Source organism: Hydra vulgaris, chromosome 01 (genome assembly GCF_038396675.1).
Source record: "Hydra vulgaris chromosome 01, alternate assembly HydraT2T_AEP".
NCBI lineage: Eukaryota > Metazoa > Cnidaria > Hydrozoa > Anthoathecata > Hydridae > Hydra > Hydra vulgaris.
The window spans coordinates 61,785,001-61,812,254 of record NC_088920.1 but is presented as its reverse complement, the minus strand read 5'-3'; the positions used below and the strand labels follow the sequence as shown (position 1 = coordinate 61,812,254).

The window sequence follows — 27,254 nt, the reverse complement described above, 5'->3', positions numbered from 1 at the left end:
TTTTGGATATATATATATATATATATATATATATATATATATATATATATATATATATATATATATATATATACTTTCATCGTTGAGTCAACTAGTTTAAGTTTTTATTCATATATCAAGATTGAAAATGTTCACAGCGTCTCAGGCGTTTTTAAGGACAGCGCTAAATGCGTTATTAGCTCTAATATTAAATGAGGAAACAGTTTTAATAAAAAAGCATTTAATATGCTTAATTTATTTGCTTAGCATTCTATTTCTAACATTACCAATCAAATATATCAAATTTTATATATCAAATATATCAATTTTTTTTTTTTTTTAAATCGATTAACTTCGCTTAATTTTAATAAAAATGGATATCGGGTGTTGCTTTTATAGTAATTTACCACACTATAAGATTTACTTTTTAAAAAGCATTGATAAGTGTTGTTAAGACTGATATAATTTGATTAGTAATTAAATTGATTTGTATATTTTTTAATCTAGTCGACGAAAACCATCTAAATCACTTTTAAACTCTTTGAGTTAAATAAAATCAACTTATTCAGAAATATAAAAAAAAACAAAAGATTTTTGTGCATAATCTTCTTATAAAAATAAATAATAGATTTTAATCTCTTTTTTATAACGTCATCTCGTCACCTAATATTTAAATATAAGTTAAGTCATTCCTTGATTATTACATAGGACTCATTAAAAATTCAAAAGATATATATTTTTTTTTTTTGATGGAATGTATGAATAATTTTTTTACTAACTTTTCTAGTTATTACTGATACACAATGAATTTAAATTGTTTTGTTTCAACATAGGACATTTTCACAAAAAACCGGCTAATTTTGTATTAACAAAAAAGCAGGGGTGGCGCCAGCAATTTTTGATCTTTGAGATATCTAACTACCAGACATGAAGCAAACTCCAAACATTAATATGTTTATACTTATGTCAAATAGGGATGCTTTGCAAAAAATTGCGATTATTAGAGCCTGGGAACAAACAAGCCTCTAAATTGTAGCCCCTCTCCTTCCCTAAACGTGAGAGCAACAAGTTGACGAAACTTTTTGTTTTTGTACTATTTTCAACTAGTCTTATATTCATCAAGAAATTTTAAGTTTCATAGTATAATTTCTAAGCGTTCAAAAAGTATGACTATATAAATTTGCAGCCCCCTCAAATATAGGTTTGTCAAAGTCTCAGGAAAATCAGGCATTTTAAATATTTAGTTTTTTTTCCGGAAAATGCTGAATTTTTATTTCTTTTATAATCTTCTTTTATAGCAGATTATAAACATATAACTTTTATTATAATAATGCTGTATAATACATATTACATTGAATTTAACTAATAAAGTCTTTTTTTAGATTAACATCACAATCGCAAAGTGTCTGAGATTCCCAAATTCTAATACAAAATGTTCTAAAACAAAATTACTCTTTTTAGGAGGTTTTTATTACTATTTTAAAAACTGATGTATAATTTTTTGGTAAATTTGACTAACTTTTTATTGAATGATTTTTCTCAATCTGATCTCTATCACAAGTGTCTGTAGCAATCAAAGATAAACCCTTCTTTCTCCTTCAATTCGTTTTTTTAATTTTCGGAAATCTCTAAATTGTTAAAGCCTTATAAAATAATCTAATAATGTACCATAAAAGCATTAATTTTGTCTAGTTGATTTGAAACAAAATGTAGCGTAGATTGCATATGTTTAAGTTTTTAATATTAAAAGCAGTCGAGTTTTCATATTTTAAAAAATGTTGATAAGTTAGGTTCTTAAAAGAAATGTTTAATTGATTTTGCTTACTTTTTTTTAATTATCAAATGCTCTATTCTTCACAAAACTTCATACAAAATCAATATTTGCGTACGCGTTACTATTATGAGAAAATTTACCTGTTTTTTTATTTCACCTTTAATATTTGAAAAAGTTATAGTGTTTTGAAAGCAACTCCTTCATATGCAGTTTCTTGATAAATATTTTTTCATTTTTTTATTAGTCATTAAGTTGCTCCAAAAATATTTATCAGTCTTATCTCAGAGCACCATAGAAAAGCACTTCACTAATTTAAAAATTTATTTTATAACCAATTTTTTCTTAAAAAGTCTGCTAAAGCCAGCATCAAACCACGAACCTTACTTGGTTCTTAGCTGAAACTCTAACCAATGCACCTCGACTGCTCAAATTACAAACATTTTTAAGGATTGCGGAGCAATAATAAAGCGGCTGTAACTTGTTTTGTAACTTGTTGTGAGGTGTAATTTTAAAATGGTCTCTCTCTTCTCCTTTGATTTATTTAATAGTACTATATACAAGTGAACCTCCTAGTTGTCACATATTAGTAACAATCGATTTTATTTAGTGATAGATTTTAAAGAACCTTTTAAGAAGAACGCTATAAAAACTTTTATCGTGTTCAAAAAAATTTCACCATTCATCCAATTTGCTTTACATTAGATCCAGAAGAAGATCATAGCATATTATGTTTTTTGAGATGCATTCTAAAAAAAAATAAGTGCAGGTGAAAGTTATGAACAATTTATTTTTTTTTTTTAATTTTATTTTGGTGCCTTAAGAAATCCTTTCGGTCTTATAACAGAGCACCGCGAATGAGCATTAATTTGGAAATTCGCGCTTCCTTCCTAACCGATGTCGTAAATCTAAATGTGGGTTTTGAACCTCGGATCCTTTGTTTCTGAGGCGAATGCTCTACCGCTGCGGCAAGGATGCTATCGCTCGTACACTGATTACTTCACAAGTTGTGAGAAAACGTCCTCTTTAAGCACTTATTAGTTTGCAGACACTTTTAACGACTTTTAACTTTTCAATGTGGGCGTTTGTGTGTGTGCGTGTGTATGTGTATGTGCGTTGGGTGTGAGAGTCGCTCAGTTGCCATAACTTGGTCGTTTGACTCATAATATTGGTATTGTATTTGGTATAAAAATGGCATACACAAAGTCATTGCGAAAACTCATTCACAGTTGAATGAGCACCAGTAATTTGAAAATTTAAAATTTTGAACAAAAACCGTTATTTTTCCGTATGCTACATATAATACTCAGAAAAAGAACCAACCTGGTTTCTTTAATTACATTTTTTTTGATAAATACAATCATGTAGAGTACATGATGATAAAAAACAGTTTTTTTAACAGGGTTTAAAAAGGTACAATAGTGCTAAATGATTTACTTTTTTTACGAAATAGAAACCATAATTTTTCTTCTCTCTGCAAAACGGTTTTTTATTTATTTGGAATTGTTGTATATGAGGTTCTACTACTTCGAAAACATCTTAAAGCTCGTCTTATCTAAGTTACACCTAGAAAGTTATGAAGCACCTTCATACCACACTCTGCTGCCTCAATAGCACCTTAAAATTGACAGCAACCACTTTCATGCCTTGATATTCATCCGTATTAATCTAATCATGCGCTAGAATATATAGGAACTTATAGTAGATGGAAAATAGACGTCTTTTAAACGTATTTGAAACGTTTTGGACGTCTTTTAAACGTTCAAAAGAAGTCAATTTTTTGGTTCCGTGTCCACTGGATAAAAAAGGTTGCCCCTTTTTGGTTTTCTTTCTCTCTGCATTCTACTGCTACCATAGATAAGAACAGAACTATATCAATTAACTCCTCATATTGTTACAAACTGAGTCAACTGAATGACATAAAAGCATTTTTAATTATAGTTGAGCCATGCTCAGCAAAATTTGCCAGGTTTCCACTATAATCAAGTGATCGATTGGTGCGTTAGCAGATACAAGGCAAGCAAGTAGCATTGCATATAATTTGTGATTTCAACAAATCGTTTCAATTTTCTTATTTAATTGCTAGTAACAATTTAGGTTTTTGGAAAATGTTCTTTGATCTGCCTAGACAAAAGCACAATCTTGAGAGATTAAAACAGGTTACTCAACCATCTTTCTTTGTAAATAGGAACCAGAAAAAGGTATCTTGAAATTTATGCGAATAATTCTATATGCTTTTATACTTTAAGAAATTTTGTAGTTGTCTTTGCTATAACGTCATAAGAACTTTACCAGTTTCTTTAGATTGTTTTGGCTATAGGGGAGCTTTCTCGTTGGAGCTTTATGGCGAGACACAAGAATTGGCAATCGGTTATCTTTTCATTTAGAATTGAGAGTGTTCATGAGTTTTTATTCGAATGCACCTGCATTTTTGCAATGGCATACAATTTTTATTGATCTTCAAACTTATTTTGGTTTTAATGACGTTTCGTATCGGGTGGGATGTTCTTGCATTTAGACATAGCTTTTAAGGGTCACCCCTCATGCTGCTAAAAAGAAGTACAAAATGGTACTAAGTTAGATTGATAAGATGTTTTTATGAATTGTGGATAAAACAAGGTCAAGTTTCTTCAATATGTCATAAGGAAAAAATATATCTATGCCACATCTTACTATTTTTCTGTGTTTTCTATCCTTTGCTCTGGTGCTAACGTTTTCAATAATCACATCCTCATAAGAACTACTGTTAAGTTCAAGTTTTATTATTTTAAAAGTGCATCTGCATTAGCTCATTATCTTTTCGTTTTGAGAGACTTATTTTTTGTATTTCTATTTATTTTTTTGTCACAGTAAGTTTAATATCCTTCACAGGTAGTTTAAAAACCTTTTTTTATCATCAACTACAGGAATGGTACCAAATAACAATTTCATATATTTGTTTAGTGCTTTTTTATTAATGATTAAAAACTACAAAATACAACAATAGCACTAATATATACTACTAATTAAGAGCATTCCTTTTTCTTTTCTTTTTTTTTTAGTGAAACTACGCTAATGTAACGTTGAACTCTATGATATTAACCATGCGTGCATGCTGCTTCATCAAAGGATTGCAACACAGTTCTATTTTAAACCATTGCATTCAAGCTCTGATATCAGTAGTTAGTATATTCCTGTAACTGTTGCATCCATAACTTTTTTACAGCAAGCAATTGCCTCTTCACGTCCTTTTCATGTACATACCGCAAGATTGTTGTCTGTTGATCATTTACGGGTTTGTAGTGGCCGTAAACCTGCTAATGTACACTGCAATCACGAACATTTAGTAACTAGTTTAATCAGTTTTATAACTTTTCATGTATATATATATATATATATATATATATATATATATATATATATATATATATATATATATATATATATATATATATATATATATATATATATATATATATATATATATATACATATACCTTGATTTTTAAGGATATATATATATACCTTGATTTTTAAGGAAGAATTTTTCAATTCTTTAAGAAAGAAAAATTTCAATTTTTCACCTAACCTTTTGTTTACGAGATGAAAAAATTTCTCAGTTACTAAGCATAGTTATAAGAAAACTCTTTTTTTATGGAACAAAAAAAATTAAAACTTTTTATTAAGAGTTTGTTTCCACGTAACAAACATTTTCGCAAGAAAGTCTTTTGAGCAAAAGCATAAAAAATTAGTTTTACAACTAATATTTTAATAATATGTTTTTAATAACACTAAGTAACACAATTTTTCTTCTAGGTTTCAAAGTGTTATATTTTAAATACATATGCCGCAATTTTAAGGCTCAAACTTAAATTTTATAAAAAGAAGTTGTTTTTATTGAGAGAGAACAAAAAAATTTCATGATTTTATTCATTTTGTTTGCTTAAAAAAAAAAAAACTACAGTTGCATACATTAAATAAACAAATACAAAAAATGAAACTGAAAAGACTTTAGAAATGATAAAAAATTCTATATTTATAAGTGTAGTCTAAATCACTTTAACAAATTAACTGCCAAATGTATTCAGATCATGTTTTCCGTATACTGTTTTTGAAAACGATTTGTGGATATTTTTTGATGAAAAAGTTTGCTTTGCTCCTCTGGTAATAACTTCCGTTTTCTTCTTGAATTACATGAGTATAGGCTTAAAGAAATGTGAAACTCAACATTTGCAAGAAAAATATTTCAAGTTACTCTTTTTGTCTTGTTTATGAACGAACTTGTCACATATGGTAAACTTTAGTTTTGACATATCATGACTGAAATAAAAAATGCTTTTTGATGCTTTTTTAATCTTTAAATTGAACAATTTTATTCAACAATATCCATTTTTTGAGCTTGGAAATCAGAAGCTTAGCATTTGAACTTCTGGTATTCAAATCTTTACGGTTAGGCAAGTATGCAACCTTTTCCTCAATTTTACCAGCAAAATTATTGCTTTTATACCTGCTTTTTTATTGTATATAAACGATTTATACTTAGCATTAAATATTTTAAATGTTATATTGTTTGCAGACGACTCCAATCATTTTTATTTCAACAAAAACATAAAAGTTCTCTTTAATATATCTAATGAAGAACTATTAAAAATAAACGAGTGGTTTACAAGTAATACGCTTTTGTTAAATGTAGAAAAAACTAAATTTATTTTATTCTCCAAATCTAGTAAAGGTGATGATTGTTCTCTAAAATTACCTTATCTTTTATTCAATAAAACATTTATTAAAAGGCAATCAATTGTTAATTTTTTTGGAGTAATACTAGATGAAAATTTGTAATGGATTCCACATATAAAATACATAGAAATATAATATATAATATAAAAAATATAAAATATAAAATCTCAATATATATTTCCATATAACATAAAACTAAAGCATACCTTAACATTTCTTCCTTGAAAAAAATATACTTTTCATTTATTCATAGTTTTATCTCTTACTGTAATATTAAAAGGGTTTAGTTTTTATTATCGTAAATTAAAAAAAATTTTATGGTAAGCAAAAACACGCATTCAGGATTGTATTTGGTGCACACAGAACTTTTTATAGCGAACCTCTTTTAAGGAAGATTGGTGCCCTAAGTAACTATAAACTTAAGTAACACCAATTTCTACAATTCATGTTTAAAAGAAAACATAGGCTTTCTCCTTTTGAATTTCAGTCTTACTTTAGTGAAATCTCGCAAGTATCTAAATTTTCGGTTAACAACTTTATTGTACCAAAAACTAATTTAAAACTAAGTTTGTATCAAATAAAATACCGTGGTCTGTTTCTATAGAAACACTTTTAAAAATTTATTTCAAAAAAATTAATATTCAAAACATCTCTTCGGAACAATTCAGAAAAATATCTAAGAGTCTCTTATTACAAAATGGATTTAATTTAAAATATCTCTTTTAAAATAAGTACATAAATAATCTAAAAAAGTAGTCATTGACACTAATTCACTTTTGTTGCAGTTTTATTTTTACTTATTTTTTTGTTAAAAAACTTAAATACTTTTATATTGTTGTTAATCTTTGATATATTGCGTTATATTTTAACAAATAATATTTATATTACATTAATATTTATATTTTAATTTTGGTGTGTAAAATTCTTGTTATGTACTTAGCTACTTTTCATTTTTGTATACTTACTGACAATTTTTTCAATGTAAATGGCGCTCGATGATAAGACAGTTTATGTCTTCTGCTTGCTCCAGCTCTCTTATTTATTCACACGATTTATTTGATTGCAAATTTTAATATAAGGCAAATAAAAATAATTAAAAAAAAAAAAATATATAAGTTCTTTCTTTTTGATGTCGGACTCGCTACTTTCTGCTGAAGATTTCTGATCCTATTAATCTTAGTAGATAGCAGCAACTTCAACAGCTAATCTAAAACTAGTTTTAAAAGAGTTGCAAAAAACTAGCTGTTATCTTTTTTTTTTTTTAAACAGTTTTTATGCAACTATATGATTGTCAAAAACACGCATTTTTTTTTGCAATGTCATGTAAGCCTTACATATTTCACGATTTTTTCCACGAAATAATTTTTCGATTTTATTTTTGAAAATTGTCCATACCATATCACGTATCAAAATGCATTTGATGGATGCACTTTGTGCATGCATGGATCTGTTCATTGTAATAATTGCTCTTCATATTTGTTTATTGTTTCTGTGATCACTACTGAAATTGAAATTGTGATTTTTTATGACTACTTTTAGACAGTGAAAATTCTAGAAACATGTAAAAGTTTTTTAAACCTCTAGAACATTCTAAAAACTTGTCGGACCTTATGGATAATTTTTGAAGCTTAAAAATATTTTAGAGGAATGTTCAGTTTTTTAATACAAATTAAAATGTTTCTCGAAAATAAACAAATCTCAAAATATCGTTGTTCTTTATCTTTATATTTGTTTCTGGCAAAACGAGCTAAGTAAAAGCACATTTCACTTTTCACTAAAGTAAACTTGATACATAGAGTTAAAGTTTTTAAAAATTATTAAAACTTGTGATTTCTCCTTTTACACTTTTCAAAGAATTTGAAACTCAACAACTGCTAGAAAATTGTTTCAAGCTACTCTCTTTGTACTGTTTATGGGATTTTTTTTTTTATAGATATGTTTTTTTTCATAGAATTATGCATTTTTATTAAAAAAATTTTTGAGTTACAGAGTTCAAAGAATTTAATGGAGTGCAATTATATTGACATTTTACACATAACAAATAGTTTTATTTGTAACGGAAACTTTTTTTTATTTTATGTTTAATAATTTTAATTCGCAGCCATTTATCATCTTTATATAAATATACTCTTTGAAAAAATATTGTAATCTTTTTATTCAATGATTTCTCTTTTACAATAATAGGTTTTATTTTGCTTATCACAAGAGATTTAATCACAATCACTTTAGGCGGAATTTGGCGATATGACTTTACTGTCTTCTTAACAAACTACTTTTCATTGTATTCATATTTTTATATTTTATTATGAAATTTTAAATTTTATAACAGAAATCTTTTTTAAATATATAATAAAGAACAAAACAATGCACAAAATATTAAAAAAAATCAAAACGTTAAAAAAATAATATTTTTAATAAATTTTCTTTTAAAAAATTTCTGTGTGCGTCCCGGAAACATCATTGTTTAGTTATAAATAAAAACTAAGTTTATAGGACAAGCAAAAGACTGATTTGAATTGGTTTAAGAATTAAAAGTACCATGACCAAAAGGTAATTTAATCGTAATGAAAGGTCCTCTGCGAAGCTTTGTGAATTTCCAAAACTTAATTATTATATACAATGCATATATAATAAACAGTGTTATTTGTGCAACCTGTTGCACGGATATTCTTGAATATGGCTACTGTCAATGTACAAAATTTTTTATTCCGAGTCTGCAATAGTGAAAATGTTTAAGAACTTACATAAGCACAATCTACGTATGTGCAAAGCGGTAAAGAAACTTTACTAAGCGCAATTTCTCATAAACAATACATGAATTTTAGAAAAGCTACGAGCACACGTTTACACTGTAAAACACCAATTTGTTTTTTAAGCAAAAAACATCTTTTTCTATTTTAGTCTTTATTTATATTATTGTAGATTGTATATATATATGTATATATATATTTATATATATATATATATATATATATATATATATATATATATATATATATATATATATATATATATATATATGTATATATATATATATATATATATTTTTATATATATATATATATATATATATATATATATATATATATATATATATTATACATATATATACATATATATACATATATATTTATATAGAGCCGTGGCTAGGCTTTCCCGCACATCCCTATTATGGAGATCCAGCAAATTTATTTAATAAAAGTTTATAACTAATAAAACAAACTGCTGCTAATAATATAGAAAAAAAATTAATTTAACAATTACAGTAATATATCGCAATAACTATTTTAAAAAAAATAAAATATTTTGAGATTTAGAAGAAATGCAAATATTTACGCAAAGGTTTGATAATTTACAAATTAAAAAAAAGAAATTTACTTGTATCAACTAAGAATAACAGGTAATATTTATTTAATTAATTACAAATTATTTACAAAAAAAGTTATTAAGAAGTTAAAAATTAGCTGCTAGCAAATGTTTATTTCATAAACATTTATTATATTTATATCTCGCATTAGAGTTTATTTATTTTTTATGATTTCCTTGTTTTGTTTACCATATGTAGTTTAATACCTTTTTTTCAAAACTATTTAAGTTTTGTTGGTTGTATACAACATCATGAAATATATAAACACAGTTATTGAAACAATGAATCAAAAAAAATGTATCAATTTTAGACAAATTAGGGTTATATGAGAATGTAATAGAAAGACTTATAGTTCTTTGCACGAGATTATTAGTATTCTGTTGTACAAAAATAACAAAACCAAGAAAAATAAATATCTTATAGAGTAACTTATATTAATAATTAGTAATATATATTATATATATTGTTTTATATATACATTATATTTAGTAATATATATTATATATATTACATTATATTAGTAATTAAATTAAAATAACGTATTTAATAATAATAGAAAAAAAATTTTTTTATTAATTTAATTAAGGAGTACGTAAACACTTATGCAAATGTATGTTAATTCACTTTGTTTTTTAATCAGCTTACTAGCATTACATTATGTACTTTAGGAGCTTAATCTATTTAAGATTATATTTAAAAACAAAATTGTATAAGATTTTTTGAAATTTTTAACAAATTGTATTACGAAATAAAAATTAATGGCGACTTTCTTTTCTCGGTGTTCTTTTAAAGTGTGACTAACGATTACTACGTAAATTTAAAATACCAATGTTACTCTTTAGAGTTCAATTTTACTACAGATATCGTTGTATACTTAATGTTATTCAAATAACAAAAAGTTAACAAGTGGTAAATACTCTGTTAGAAAAATAAAAAACTTTCTGTATTCATGCCAACTACGCACAACCTGATAACAGTTAAATCATTTTTATTAAAATATAAATGCTTAACAAATCATAAACAGGCAAGACCAGCAGTCAAAAATAAACTTTTTGGACTAAAAGCTAAGCTTGAATATTAAACTTTATAAAATTAACCTTCTGTATTTAAATAAATAAATACAAAAGTTTTAGTTTTTATGGCACCGTAGCTGTGTTGTAGAAAAGGATTTTGCCGTCCACGGTTTTTATTTTTCACTTTCATCAATTTCAAAATCATATTTTATTCTTCAGTTTTTCTTTAATAAATAGTATGCTAAGATTTCTTTAAAGCAAGGTGCAGCTTTTGAATTACATAAATATTTTTTAAACTATATTTTATCAATTTTAGTTTTTAAAATACTATTTTATAACTAATCACTAATCACTCAGCAGATTTAAAGAAAAATTGCAGCAGCATTACTTTACTAGGAACTTATGAGTTTTTATTAGGACTTTAAATTAGTATTTCCTAAACCAATTTGAATACATAATTTGCTCATATTTTTATTATGTTTTAATATCTCTAGTTTGATAATACATTGTTGTATATTCAATCCTATTATTTTTAAGGCGATGCTATGGCTTGTTTATTTTATCAATTGCCACAATTCGAAAGAACACACAAAAAAAAATTGATTTAAATACAACCAACAGCACCTTAGCAACTGATATCTTTTTTCCATTTCACAAGTTGCCGAACTATATTTAAAACTTTGAGTAACTAGATTAAAAGCTGCTAAACCGTTTCGAAACAAGTAACAGAGTTTATATTAGCATAATCTTTATGCATACATGCTAAATTCAGTGAGTGATTTGTATATGCAATAAATTTTGCATCTCATTTATTCCTTTAATGCGCATCTGAACTTGTTATTAGCATACGCTTGTTATTATCATACGCTTGTCATTATCATACGTTTGTTATTACCATACGATTGTTATTATCATATGTCAGTTAGTATCATACGCTTGTTGTTTTCGTACGCTTGTTATTACCATACGTTTGTTATTGTAATACGCATGTTATTATCTTACGCTTGTTTTTACTATATGCTTGTTTATCATGCACTTTTTATTATCCTACGATTGTCATTATCATACACTTGTATTATTATACGCTTGTTATTATCCAACGCTTGCTATTATTATTGTCTTACTATTATCATACGCTTAACTCGTAGCCAAATACTTAACTAGTAATACTTGTTCAATGACATTTTCTTTTGGAATTTTAACAAACTTGTTTTGAATAGTAGGTGATATTATAGATTTGAAAATATTTTGAATTCTTAAAACATGTTTTAGTAATATGTTGTCACATTTTGCTAACAATTGGATTCTTTTTGATTATTTTTCACTATTTCGAGTTATTATTTTTTTGGCCATAATCTTCATAAACCTTCATGGCCATAATCTTGTAAATTTAGGTAGGAAACTGATAGCATCTTGCAATCAGTACAATTAGCCCCACTTTATAGTCAGTTTTTGTTTCTTTTTATTAGTTGTTGCTGCATATACGCTTTTCTTTCATTTTTCCACTACTTCTATTGCGTGGAATATAGCTTCAGGACATAGTATTAAGAGTTTAATTGTTTGCGCTCGCACGTACATCCATGTATGCGTTTGTGAGAGAGATGTATGCGTTTGTGAGAGTCTTTTATCAATAATTTGTTTTTCTACCCAAAGTCTTACTTTTCTGATTCGCATTTATTCAAAAAATAGTTTGTTATTAGTTGACTAAACTCCTTTTTGTAATCAAAACGTTTGTTTTGATAGAGAAAATATATTTCTTTTAAATTTAAATATTCTCAAAAAAGTTTTTTATTAAATAAAATTAGGAATGCGCAAATGCCAGGATTAACGGTTTTTTAACATTTTTTCTTAAAATCAGCTTACTAACATAATTTAAGTACTTTTGGTGCCATCTAATCGGTCTTGCTTAAATAAGATTTGAATCAAAAACAATAGTTTAATTGATAATGATTTGTATTACAAAAATTAAGCAAATTTTATTGGCAGATACATTTGGTAATTACATATATTTATGACTTATAAATATATGGCGGCATTTGTATTTGGGTATCCTTTCAAGTGTGAATATTGATTATTTTGATAAATAGTAGCATCTATATTTATCTTGAGAATTGAGTTTTATTTTAATAAAACTCAATTCTCAAGAGAATTGTGTTTCTCCATAAACAGTTCAATTATAACTCCACAAAGGCAAGTTATAATTAAACTGTTTTTATTGAATTATTATCCGAAAACCAATCATAACACGTAGTCAAGAAGTTAAAACGTGCCTTTTTATGAAAGTTAGCTGATTTTTTAATTTAATAAAATTAATCTTCTTATTTGAAATAAAAACTATAAGAAGTTTACTTATGCTTCTAATCCATTTTGTGTTTGTCATATCAAGAGTGAAAGACGAAAGTATTTCAAATTACGAAACATCCGAAAGGTAACTTCTTTAAATGCGCGTATATATAAATATATATATAGGTATATATATATATATATATATATATATATATATATATATATATATATATATATATATATATATATATATATATATATATGTATATATCTATGTATATATATATATATATATATATATATATATATATATTTATATATATATATATATATATATATATACATATATATATATATATATATATATATATATATATATATATATATATATATATATATATATATATATATATATATGTATATATCTATGTATATATATATATATATATATATACATATATATATATATATATATATATATATATATATTATATATATATATGTATGTATATATATACATATATATATATATATATATATATATATATATATATATATATATATATATATATATATATTGTATATATAAATATATATATATACATATATATATATATAAACTTATATATATATATAAATATATATATACATATATATATATATATATATATATATATATATATACATATATATATATACATATATATATATATATATATATATATATAAATATATATATATATATATATATATATATATATATATATATATATATATATATATATATATATATATATATATATATTTGTGCCTACATTGGGCTTCAATGTTTAAGATAATTGTATATAATAGTATGTTTGCATATTGACATTTTCTTATTATTTAGCTTTTTTTTCCTACTTTTGTAATTAAAGTGTATAGGGGAACATGGGGCAAGATGACGAACGTTTCGAAAAACGCCTGTATCTTAGTCGATATCTGTCCCAAAATTTAAAACTTGATTTAAAAGTGATAAAAAATCATTCTGCGTCACTTATGTATTAAAAAACCACGATAAAAGTAGAAAATAGCTAAGGAAAAACTCATTAAACGATGTTAACTCAAATCGTCATCTTGCCCCGCATACGGGGAAGATGACGATTTGAGTTAACAAAGTTTAAAACTTTAAGAAAAGAAAACTCTATGAAGCTATAAACGCCTCAAAAACCATCATCATAAATTCTTTTTTATTAAAAAAGTAATACAAATAAAGGTGTAACTTTTAAAACTAGTAAATTATACATTTATATCGGTCAATGCAAAAAAAAGCAGTAACAACCTAGTAATCAGTTTGTAGCAAACTCCAACGCAACAAAATAAAACTCTTGTCAAACAAATATTGTATTTTGTAATAAAATAATTACTGAACAATACAAGAATAGCAAACAGTACAAGTAGACTTCCGTTTAATATAGATTACGGACAAGCCATCTTGCCCCGGTCATCTTGCCCCAGGCTAATACAATCTTTAAAATGAATCACAATCAGTACATAATCAAATTATCATAGCCTAATACTTCTTGTATAGCTTCCAGTTTCATCAAATTAAATAAAAATTTCTCGCTTACCTTTAGCTGGTGATGTAGTGATGTAATAAATCAAGTAAAACGAGGATAAAAAGTTTTTTTCTCTATGTCGGAAAAACTTTTTAATACTTAACTTTCGTCACACAAATAATATTTAGAAAGAAACCATTGATAAATCTAGTAAAACTAATCTACTTCCCTTTCAGCTAAAGTCAACTGTTATATTTAGTTTTGCTTAAGAGATAACTGTAGGTTTTCATCTTGCCCCATTCGTCATCTTACCCCATGTTCCCCTACACATAAATGTTTATAAGTTGTAGTCACTGATAACGACCTCTTTTTTTAGAAAGCAGTTGGTACCTTTTAAGGATTGTCCCTACTCATTTTATCCCTAGAATAGTCTTCGTTTCCATATTATGCATATTCATCAAATTGTTGATTTCTCAACTTTAACAAGCACAAGTTACTAAAGTTGCTATAGTTACCCATTTTACAGTTGTTTTCACTAACTTAGGGGAGGTAGACCAACTCGGTAATTTTTAGACAATATCTTCTCAAAGAAATCAAAAAACGCACTTTTTCTTTACAAATTTTAATAAGTTAACCAAGGTTAAAGAACCGTTGTTAAAAAAAAATTAATTGTTTTCGGCATGCAGGCACAGAAAAAAAGTTTATGTTATCGAATTTCGACACCGGTTAAATAAATCCCGGTTTAGTGTGGTAAACTTCGTAAAGCTATTAGGAAAAAAAACCCAAAAAACCAGTAAAATATAAAAAAAAGTAAAACAATTTGTAAAAACATTTAGAATTTTTAAAAATTTTGTTGATTTAAAAAATTCAGGAAAACTTTTTTATAGTTATACAATTGTTTTTTTCCGAGTAAAGAGGTGGAGATAAAGCAGCAAAACGCTCAAAACTTGCTTGCTGTAATTTATGAACAACCCCGATTTGCTCTTCTGAATCTAAATTTTGATGTTACTAAAAACAAAAGGTGCGTCCTTCACGTTCAAAAACATGAAAAAACTTTTACATTTAAGGATAACCTGTTTCAAGCTTGCACACAGAGTATCAAGCAAAATTATTGTATGCTGTTTTTTCATGAAACTTTTGATTAATATAAATTTTTGAAAATTTTAAATGTTTCAGCAAAGTTTTTTTTATTTTTTTTTTTTTTTTTTTTTGCGGTTTTTTTGTTATTTTTTTCGTGATTGCTCAGTACTTTCCAATAACTTTTAATTATGGGCGGCTTGAAGGGTTTTTTATATAATTTTGGCATTATTTTGATTTTACTGTTCCAAAACTTGTTTATAATAAATACTTGATGCCAAATTATAATAAAAAACAAATCTATGACCCTCTGATTTATTAGAGGTAAACGGGTGTTAATTCTTTTTAACATGAGCATTCGCATTTTTGTTATTTTAGAAAGGACTAATTAAGGTATCTTGCAAAATCCAATATTAGTATGTTCAAGTTTATATCAAATTAAAAGATTTTCCTAAAGTTGTTGTATTAAAATCTTTTAACAAAAGTTATACCTTAATGTGTTATCCTTCTACTCTCCAGAAAGTTCGAATTCTAAAAGAAAGATTGATAAAATTTTAAAAAAATTAAAGTGCAATATTTTGTTACCTCATTTTTTTCACGTTCGGAAGGGTTGGATTAAAGATTTTAGGGCATTTTAGTTTCCGGGTTTCCATAACCGCACAAAACGTTTCAAAAATAGGTTCTAAACCTTTTTTTGAAACAATTTCATTTGTCATAATGCTAAACACAGTTTAGAGTTTGAATAATGCCTGAAAGTTTCATATTGGAAACATTTAAAAATCAAGTGGTCATCTATGCTTTTTGACTCACATTTGACGAGGCAGAACATAGACTTTTTTGTTTTGAGTAGATTTCATTCTTTAAAAATATAATTTTTGTTGAATGTCTTGTGTTTTGTGTTTTGTGAAACTTTCAATTTTTCAAAAACTATTGCAAATCCGTACTTTGTTAAGGTAAATAGCAAAAAAATTTATTAAAATATATAACGGGATAATGAATTTATTTCTGCATGATCTACATGCAAAAAAGTATATATGCAGTAAACTTCTAATAATGTAAGCCTTCGTTAATTTGAACTTCAGTAATATAAAGTGTTTTCAAATTTTCGTTAAACCTAGTTATTCTTAAAAATCACTTAATATCTCAAACATTCCCTATGTCGATTTATTTTCTTCATCCCTTGTTCGAGTTATTGGGAGTATTTTGCACTATATATTCACAATATCCCATGTGTACATACCCAGCCAAACTTATATGCATGGGCCCCGTTTATGACCTATATGGACTTGTATATGGGAATCATACGGGTATCCCAGAGGAAGTTGTCCGAGGGCACCGTATGGGAGCTATAAGGACTACCCGCTGAAATGCCCACCTGGGTCCCAAATATTTCCCATTTTAGCCCTTACGATTCTCATTTTTTGAACTTGTTACTAAAGAGTTACAGCTTCGTGACGATTCGGTCCAAAAGGTTCAAAAATTGCGTGAGATAATTTGTGAACGAATCATTATTGCCGTTAAAATCCCATATGCCTTCAACTTTATTATTTTCTAATAAACTACATATCTATAATATGTATTAAAATTTGTATTTATTTTTATATATTTGTATATTATAAATGTAAACTATTTATTCAAACTATTTATTTATTTAAATGTAATTTATTTTTATAAATTTGTATATTTTAAAAATAACAATAAAAATCATAGAATTCCATATTTTTATTGTTAGTGTACTTGTACAACTTACAAATAGGTTGATTATTAATAAATGCATATAATAAAAATGCTGATAGCAAATCGTCGAACGTCGCACAGTGGGATGAAATCCCGATTTCGTGGCCAAAAGTCAAATTTTTGAGTTTTATATTTTCGTCTTTTTACGTTCAGATCTTGTTTATAGATAGCCCTAGAACAAAACTCCGAACACGGCAGGTATATACCTGCTCTAGGGTGGCCTGGGCATCAGTTGACATTTAGCCTCCGTTCGTTACGCACTAAACAAGTGGACACGTCGAAAAATTCTTGCCTGTTTTAAAGTGCTGTTAAACTGAAGAAACTATTTCAATTGGAATTCGGCAAAATGGAATCACTTTCTGGAGGCATGTAGAATATATGGTTATGCGCTGTTATTGCTAATTTTAATTTTTTTCATATTTATGTCGCGCGACAAGTAAACATAAATAATTGTAAATTTTTTATCTGAAATCGATTTTCTAATGTCGTTTTAAAAATTTACCCGTGGTTATCCACCTTCTTTTGATAAGGAACTGATCGTGTATAGTGTTAAATATAACATATTAAAAAACTGGCTGCCATTGAGTGCCATTATAATAATGAGACTAGTTTTTATGGAGGAATGCGTGTTGCGACATTAAACTATCTTAACAGATTAATGTCGCACCACGCATTAATGGTCATGGAAGTTAGTGAATTAACATTATTTAATAGCACTAATTACGTTTTAATGCAATAATTTTTTATTTTAAATATATGCTTTAAAAGTTACTTCTCATTCCGTTTTATGATAATCTCAAAGTTTTATAAAATAGTCCTCAAAGAACTTTCAGCAGTTATTACTGTATTTTTTTACAGAGTTTTCCAAATCTTCAAACATGGAGTTTTCAAGAAGAGATATATTCTTTATAGTGAAAAACAGTTTAAAAATTGAATATAAATTCATCATTGGTGTTTTGACAGATGCAGTTTTCAAAAAAACGGAACATGTGATACAAGTAGGCGAGGATGAAATGTTTTTATCACTGTTGTTTTCAAATTTTCGATCGAGATGGAGAGCAGCTGGAAGATGGGAAGATTTTTTTCTGAAAAAAAATGAAGAATGGTTGAAGGGCACCATACAATTTTTAAAATTATCCAATACTGAATGCGCAACACCTGAGAAGATTGTGAAGAGTGATAATAAAAAAGGAACATGTGGGCGACCTTCGCAATCCTTTACTTCATCTAGTGAAAGATCAAAGAGGCAAAAGACTCAAGAAGTACGTTCTACTTTTTCTACAGAAGAATTGGCATATGCTGCTCAAATGAGTTTAAGGACTTCTGGTCAAGTACATGCTGCTCAAGTTGTTAAAGATGTCACATTAACAACTCCAACAAGAGCCTCAAAATATATATCCGCTGTTAGTTCACAAAATGAACTACCTTTAACCCCTGATGAAGCACTTTCTTTAATGATCGAGAAAAGAGAATGAAACCACTCTTATCAACTATCAAGAAATGTAGCTAGAGCACATGAATGCAAATTATACCCATCATACCTTGAAGTAGAAAAAGCAAAAAAACGTTGTTATCCATCAGTTGTGTACACAACTGTTAGTGAGTCGTGCGTACAGATTGAACTACAGGCTTTACTTGATCATACCACATCTAGAATTATACAACTTCAGGCTGATGTCATTGATACTCTAAATCCGGAAATTCTGCAAAAATTAGTACTTTACTGTAAATGGAGATGTGATGGAAGCAGCGGTCAAAGTGTTTATAAACAAAAACTTACTGAGACTGGAAAATCTGATGAAGGCATTTTTTATACTTCTCTTGTACCTTTACAATTAATGCACAACAACCACGAGACGGGTGAAGCAACTATTGTGTGGAAAAATCCTAGACCATCATCTCCGCGATTCTGCAGACCAATACGATTGCAGTTTGAACATGAAGATGTACAGTCAACATTGAAAGAAGTTACCGACATTGAACTGCAGATTGAGGGTCTTGCACCATATGCTAATGAACAAAATGGAAAATCCATTTCAGTAACTTATTGTATGTCATTTACGATGATAGACGGTAAAGTCTGTAATGCAGTTACTGGTACCACTTCTACACAACGCTGCTTCCTGTGCATAGCTTACTCTAAAGAATTTAATGATATCAACAACATTATAAAAGTGGACATTACAACAGATAATTTAAGATTTGGCATATCTACATTGCATGCATGGATTCGTTTTTTCGAGTGCTGTTTGCATCTGTCGTATAAGCTAACAACTGAAAAGTGGCAAGCTCGTCGAGAGGAAGATAAAAAGAATGTGAAAATACGTAAGGAAGAAATACAGACTCAATTTAGGATAAAATTGGGGCTTATCGTTGATCGACCAAAGCCAGGATATGGAAGCTCTAACGATGGAAATACAGCGCGCCGCTTTTTTCAAAATGCTACTATATCTGCTGAAATAACAGGAGTCGATGAAAAATTAATTCACCGATTTTATGTTATTTTGCAGGTAGTTTCGAGCGGGTTTGATATAGATGACCAAAAATTTAAAGACTATTGTGTAAATACCGCCCATTTATTTGTTGCTTTATATCCGTGGTATTACATGCCTACATCTGTACATAAATTGCTGATCCATGGAGCAGAAATTGTAAAGTATGCCCTTTTACCGATTGGACAACTTTCTGAAGATGCCCAAGAGTCACGTAATAAGGACATTAAAAACTTCAGATTACATCATTCTAGAAAATGCTCAAGAGAATCGAATGTAAGAGACATTTTAAATAGGCTCTTAATTGAATTTTTTAAATTTCACCTCAGATTCCTAATCAGCGACCAAGAAAACCCTTATGTAGGTAATTTGGGAATTTTGGCCACAAAATCAGGATTTCGTCCCACTGTGCGTCGGTTAATCCATCTCAAGTGTTTAACAACTATTTTTATAACTCTGTTTTAATGTCTTCTACAATGCGTTCCTTTCGGTTCAAACTTACTGCAATGTATCAAATAAAGAATAAAATTCAAACCAAGGTCATTTTTAATATTTTTTTTAACCTATTAAAAAATATTTTAAAGTGAATATCTTAATGCATTTTTTAATATTTTTTTTAATATTTTAAAAAAAATTTTTAAATTGCATTAAATTATATTACTGCTTTGACTAAAGTGCTTATAAGATTGTTTTTTTTGTTCTTTTATGTGAAATTAATTCGGCGACCAAACTGATTGTCAAGTAGGATAGGAATTGCTCATCAAGACAAATCAACTGCTTAAAATGACTAATTAAATTGGCTTTGAAGCTAGCGAAGTTGCATAGAGAACTAATTTTAATGATGCATAGAAAAGACTTTTAATAGTAGTTTTTATGATATATTTTATGAGATTGGTTTAAATCAAACTTTGCTAAATGACAATTTAAATAACATATGGCCAGGAAATCACACGACGTCATTCACGATGGTTATTTACCTGAAAAAGTGGTATATAATAATAAAGCAATTTGATATTAACAAAACATGATATGTTTTCATCGAATATGGTATTATTCTTAAAATTGAATTAAGGATTAACAATTTTTCGAAACACAAATATACAACAAATTTTTATGAGCGTAACAAAAGTTATTAATGTTAAAGATAATGACAAAAACAACACAGTAGTAAAAAATAGTTATTACAGAATTAACCTCAAAAATTTGTTTTGTAATGTTACCTGTAAACAAAATTATTTTACCTCTATGTAGAATTCGCATCATATAAATTTACTCAAATAACACTACGTCTCACAAGTAGGCAAACTAATGACAACAGTAAACTAAGTAACTTTAAAGACAATTTCAAGATAAAAATTTAATTCTAGAATTTATAAAAAATATAGCATTAACTATATTAATGATAACTAGCAATTATGAAAATGAAAATGGTGTTGTTACAAATACTAAAACTGTAATAATTTTCTAAAAATAAGATTTAATAATAATTTAAATATTACTTGTAGAAACTTTAAATGGTTATTTAAATAACCTAAAACTTATCAGTCGTGATATCGTAAAATATCTAAAAGTAATTTTAGGAACAAAAAAAAGATACACATTGCTACGTAAACATAACTTATATAAAATAAAAACATATAAACATATTTTCCATAAACTCTAATTTAGGAATATTTTAAAATGCAACATTTATGTAACATTGTTTTATTATCATACCTTGCGAGGCATGTTATAAACATTAACGGTAGCTCAAAACAAACACTAAATGAAAATAATGCACAATGCATTCTAAAGAAACATAAATTTAAAAAATCTGTGTCTAAAGTGATTTCCTGTTTAAACACTTTGACAGTCTGTGGCCCTGACAACATATCTATTATAGTCCTACAGAAATTTTCTATAGAGCTATCGTCAATACTTTCTAAACTATTCATGAAGTTCTTTGAATCAGAGCCTTGTTTTCCAGGCTGCCAAAAAATAGGATCTGTTATGCGTATTTTCAAATAACTTGAAGAGCGGTCTGAATAGCTTTATTACCGTCCCATTACTCTACTTCTTATCATAAGCATGAAGTCTTTATTTAACAAACACTTCATCTCTTGTAATAAATTTAATAACTTGCTTTCTGATCATAAATATGAATTTTGATCTCTTCAGTCTACAGCTGATTTAGTAACGCTAATAACTGATAGGTTTTATCGTGCATTAAATAGATGTGGAGAGGTTAATGCTACTGACATTACTAATACTGACATTTCTAAAGTATTTGATAAAGTTTGGCATGCTGGTGTTCTCCATAAGCTCTCTTTTCACATGTACCAATTAACATCTTAAAGATTATTGAATCTTTCCTTACCAATCATTTTATAGAAGTCGTACTTGATTGACAGCACTCTTCTTTTTTCCTGTAACTTCAGGGGTTCCTTGAAAATTTTTCCTAGGCACTATACCTTTTTTAATTTACATTAACGATCTCCCAGAAAGTCTCACATCTAAGGTGGCATTGTTTGCTGATAATGCTACTATTTATTCTCGAATTTTACAAAGATCTTACTTCTGATGAAGCGTAAGATTTTCAGTGGTTGGTGAAGTTTGACTCAGATAAAACTAAATTTTTTCTATCTAGTTGTTGTTACAACAATCTAGATTTTTCTATGTTTATGAACGGTAAAGTACTCGCCACTGAAAGGACAGCGTCATTTGTACCATCTACAAAAACTCATTTTCTTGTTACTCGTCATTCAATTTAATCTTATCTTTTTACTGTAACTGATCCTAAGTTTACCGAAAATTCTTATTAGTCCAGTTTTTTACTTCGAACATCAGTTCTTTGCAATATGTTACCATCATCCAGCTTTCCTAATTTACTAAAAAATAAAATTATTATAATTAAATAAAATAAAATTTTTATTTAATTATAATAGTTCATAAAAGTGTATACAAAACGTTAAAGGGTAATAAATTTAAAATAAAAATGTATAGTAATTAAAATAGTATATATATATATATATATATATATATATATATATATATATATATATATATATATATATATATATATAAATATATATTTATAAATAAAATTGAAATTATTAAAAATAAATAATTTATAAAACTCGTATCATAGTTCAGCCAAAAAAATGCTTTGATCCTGTTTTAATAAGAAAATCATGTTAGCTACAAAAATCGAGAGTAGACATAACAACAATTTTTCCTTGTGAAATTTTTACTAATCATAATTACAATTACAAACATTTAATATATAAATATATGGGTATATATATATAACAATGGGTTTATATATGCAACATATGGGTATATATATATACATATATATGGGTATATATATATAACAATATGGGTATATATATATATATGTATATAACAATATAATAAAACTATATATAACAATGATTAGGCGGGATGGGTTTTTTAATTTACCGAATATCATCCCGTTACATTTTTCCTCCATATATATATATATATATATATATAAACATATATATATATATATATATATATATATATATATATATATATATATATATATATATATATATATATATATATATATATATATATATATTAGTATGGCTTTTCACAATACTTAAATGCAAAAGTTATTTGAATAAAACCCACAACAAAATCTGAACATTTGGATGATTTGACTTCCATACCACGCTATTTTATAAAACGCTAATTATCCTGTTGATAGGTTCAATGATGCAACAGCTTTTAAACAATAACTATAAGTTAATATAATGCTTTTTGACCAATTTTTGTGAATAGTGATGAAAAGTTTAAATTAAAATATATAATTTCTAAAAAAACCTCGCCTTAAAGCCTAATTTCATTGTGATGATTTAACTTTTTTGGCTTTTAATTCAGTGGCGCAAACTAATTTTTGCAGATGTGAATGTGACAAAAAAACACTTGAATTATTTTTATAGAGTAAAAGTTTTTTTACTCAAAACATATATGTAATCTCAAAGATTCTTTCTAAACAAAACAATGGATTTGTTTTCTTTAAAATATTGCAATAATTTGCCCTCAAATTTTACTCCCTTTTTCGAATATTAAAAAGAAAAAACAGCTGCTAACATTCATCAAATTTATCTACTCGTTTCATATATGTTCAACGCAAAATTTATTTTAACTAAAATTTTAAGGTGTTTAAACTACAATTAAAGAAATAAAGTTTTTGCGAAAAGAATTTTTTAAACACGAAATTTATCTCTTTCATCGTGGATATAGCCATATATATGTTTATTTATTTACATAAAAGAATAAAATTAACATTTGATGGAACTATGAGTTTTATGTCTTTAGGCAATCATTAGCAGTTATGTATTTAGTTACTTAAGAAAATGTTTAAAAATTACAAATTAAAATTACGTTGGAAAGAATTTTGACGTTACAAAAACAGAACAAAACAAAAAGACGTCAAAGGTGTCGAATAAGGATAGTAAAAATTCTTTGAATGAAGGAACTTTGATATTATTTCATATCTTTTATTAAGTAGGTTTTCTCATTTAAATGGTAATATATATGAAATTTTTTGCGGAGACAAAGGTTACAAACTTTTGATGCTTGTTTGTAGGGCTAACATAGTGCTATTATCTTCAATGTAACAACAGGTTTTAAATTTTTTGATTTTATCTTCCATATTTCATTGGAAAGTTCAGTGCCATTTTTAAATTTAGGTGCATTGAAAGATTTAAGATGGTTGGCATATCTTAATTTAAATGTGGATTTACTTATACCGAAATAAACTTTATCATTGAATTGAGGATCTCTAAAATTTACTGTGGCTTGGGATACGACATTGCTAGAAAGGCATTGGTTATTTAACGGACAAAATTTTTTGTCTATGCAGTGGCATTTTTTTGATGTTTTGTTTTTATCGCTTTGTAAAATTTTGTTGCTATGTGCTTTATTAAAGGCTTGACGTTAGTCATGTAGCTATAGCTAACTTTAACATAGTTTTGATTAAAAATTTTATAAAGCCTGTGTCCTACTGGAAAGTGTTGGTCAATTAAAGCTAAAAAGCGATTTCAAATTTTAGTTTCAATATTTTTGCTAAACGGGGGGTTGTACCATATAAGTTTACGTTTGCGAAGTCTTCTTCGATTTTTGTTTGTTTGAGGTTGGTAGGTGCGTTTTGAATTGTATCCTGATTTACGTAAAGCCTCTTCATACGGGAAAATGGAATTATTGAACACAGTTTCATTTACTGCCATAGTTGGTAATCTTAACTCAATAGTGTGATGGATTTCTTTTATTATATTAGGTGGATGGTTTAAATCAGAATGAACATACATAAGTTGGTTATTAGGTTTACAATATAGTTGATAAGAACTGTCAATCAGGTTTAATGTAACAACAAGATAATTGACAATTTTAATATTACATTGGATGGAGAAAAGTTGGTTGTTCCTTTTAGAAATATGCGTAAAATGCTTTTTGATTTTTTCTATTTGTTGTTCGCTTTTGTTTGAAGTCCGTCGTTACGATACAAGCCAAAATTATTTTTATTGTAATGTTGAGAGAGTTGAAACAATGTAAAAATACGAACTAGTTCACAAACTTCAGCTCCATCAAATGCTCCGCACTGTGACATTAAATAATCCGCCTCTTTTTTTTATATAAGCTTCAAATTAGATATTTTGGCTCCCTATAATAATGTTTTATGCGACGTACGTATGAATTTTAAGTCTTTTTTTATATTATTTTGAAACTTGCAGTTTACTTTGCAAAATTTTATTGATAAGTAATATTCTAAATAAAGAAATATTCAAGCAATGTCGTATACCAAGCCGCGGTAAGTTCTAAAGATCCGCAATTCAAAGTTAAAGTTTTTTTTGGCATAAGTGAAACCACTTTTTTTTTTTGAATTTTGATTATTTACATGTCGTGATTGACATGTAGTATAAATATATAAACTTGGAAACTGGAAGAAGGTCATAACGATCTTGTCGCCAGAATCATATAAAAATTACAAATTAAATACAATATAAAATAATACAAGTAGTTTATAACAAAATAACAATCCAAAACGTTTGAAATAATTAATGGTTAAAATAATATCTCAAAAATATTTCAATACTTTCTGCTTTTAAAACAAGTTAAAGAATATTATAATTTCAATATCCATTGAAATTATATTCTTTAACTTGTTTTAAAAGCACAAAAAGAGATCGATTAATCAAAATTAGGCTGGATAATTTTATTCCAGAGATAAGGTGCTCGATAATCTATACAAAATTGGTAAAACTTTGTTTGACAAAAGGGAGAACCCTTTTGTCAAATTAATTAGTTTTTATTTCGCAAACTATATTTATTCTTTACTTTAAAGGTAAATAGATATTTAAATACATGTATTAAAGGGTTGTTTATACAACAAAACGTAAAACATAAAGTATTATACAAGTTAAGTTCAAAAACGTTTAATACATTCATATCTTTGAATAAAGGTTTCGTATTTGAAAAACGATTTTAAAAATATATTATTCGCATTGCATGTTTCTGATGGCGGTAAAGACATAGCAATTAACTTTTACCTGTACTTCCCCAGGCAATATTTGCATAGTTTATATAGCTATGAATAAATGAGTAGTATAGCTGTTTTAAATTATTTTTATTTAAATAATTTCTGGCCTTATAGAAGATTCCAATACTTTTTGAAACTTTTGTTGATATATAGTCATTTAAATTAAGATATGTCAACCATCTTTAATCTTTCAATGCACCTAAGTATAAAAATGACACTAAACTTTCCGAAGAGGTATGGAAGCTAATATCAAAAAATATAAAACCTGTTGTTACATGGAAGATTATAGAACGATGTAAGTCCTACAATCAAGCATCAAAAGTTCGTAATCTTTGTCTCCACGAGAAATTTCATATATTATCATATAAAAGAGAAAACTGACCTAAAAAAAGACATGAAATAATATCAAAGTGCCGGCATTCAAAGAAATATTTACTAACCTTATTCGACACCGGGGACTAAAATCTTTGACGTCTTTTTGTTTTGTTTTGATATTGTAACGTCAGAACTCGTTCCACCATAATTTTAATTTGTAATTTTCAAATGGTTTTTAAGTGACGAAAAACACAATAGCTATTAATTGCCGAAAGGCATGAAACTCAGAGTTCCATCAAAAGTTGTTTTTATATATGAATTAAAACAATATATTAAAAAAATGCATAAAAAAGTTAGCTGTGTTATTTTACCTTTCTCAATATCTCGTTCAAAATAAATCATGTTACAAAAATGTA

At 26.8% G+C, this 27,254-nt stretch overlaps 1 protein-coding gene across 2 annotated transcripts in view; it reads left to right on the top strand.

Moving 5' to 3' along the window:
- Positions 1-12,990: 12,990 nt before the first annotated feature.
- LOC136075500 (uncharacterized) overlaps positions 12,991-27,254 on the top strand; it is a 96,759-nt gene continuing 82,495 nt past the window's right edge. The window contains exons 1-2 of one of the 2 annotated variants that reach the window (XM_065788868.1): positions 12,991-13,128; positions 13,233-13,274. Coding sequence is in view for 1 of the 2 variants with exons in the window: in XM_065788866.1 (XP_065644938.1) it covers positions 13,198-13,274 (77 nt within the window). In the remaining variant the exon portion in view is untranslated. The other variant, XM_065788866.1, reaches the window with a different exon arrangement.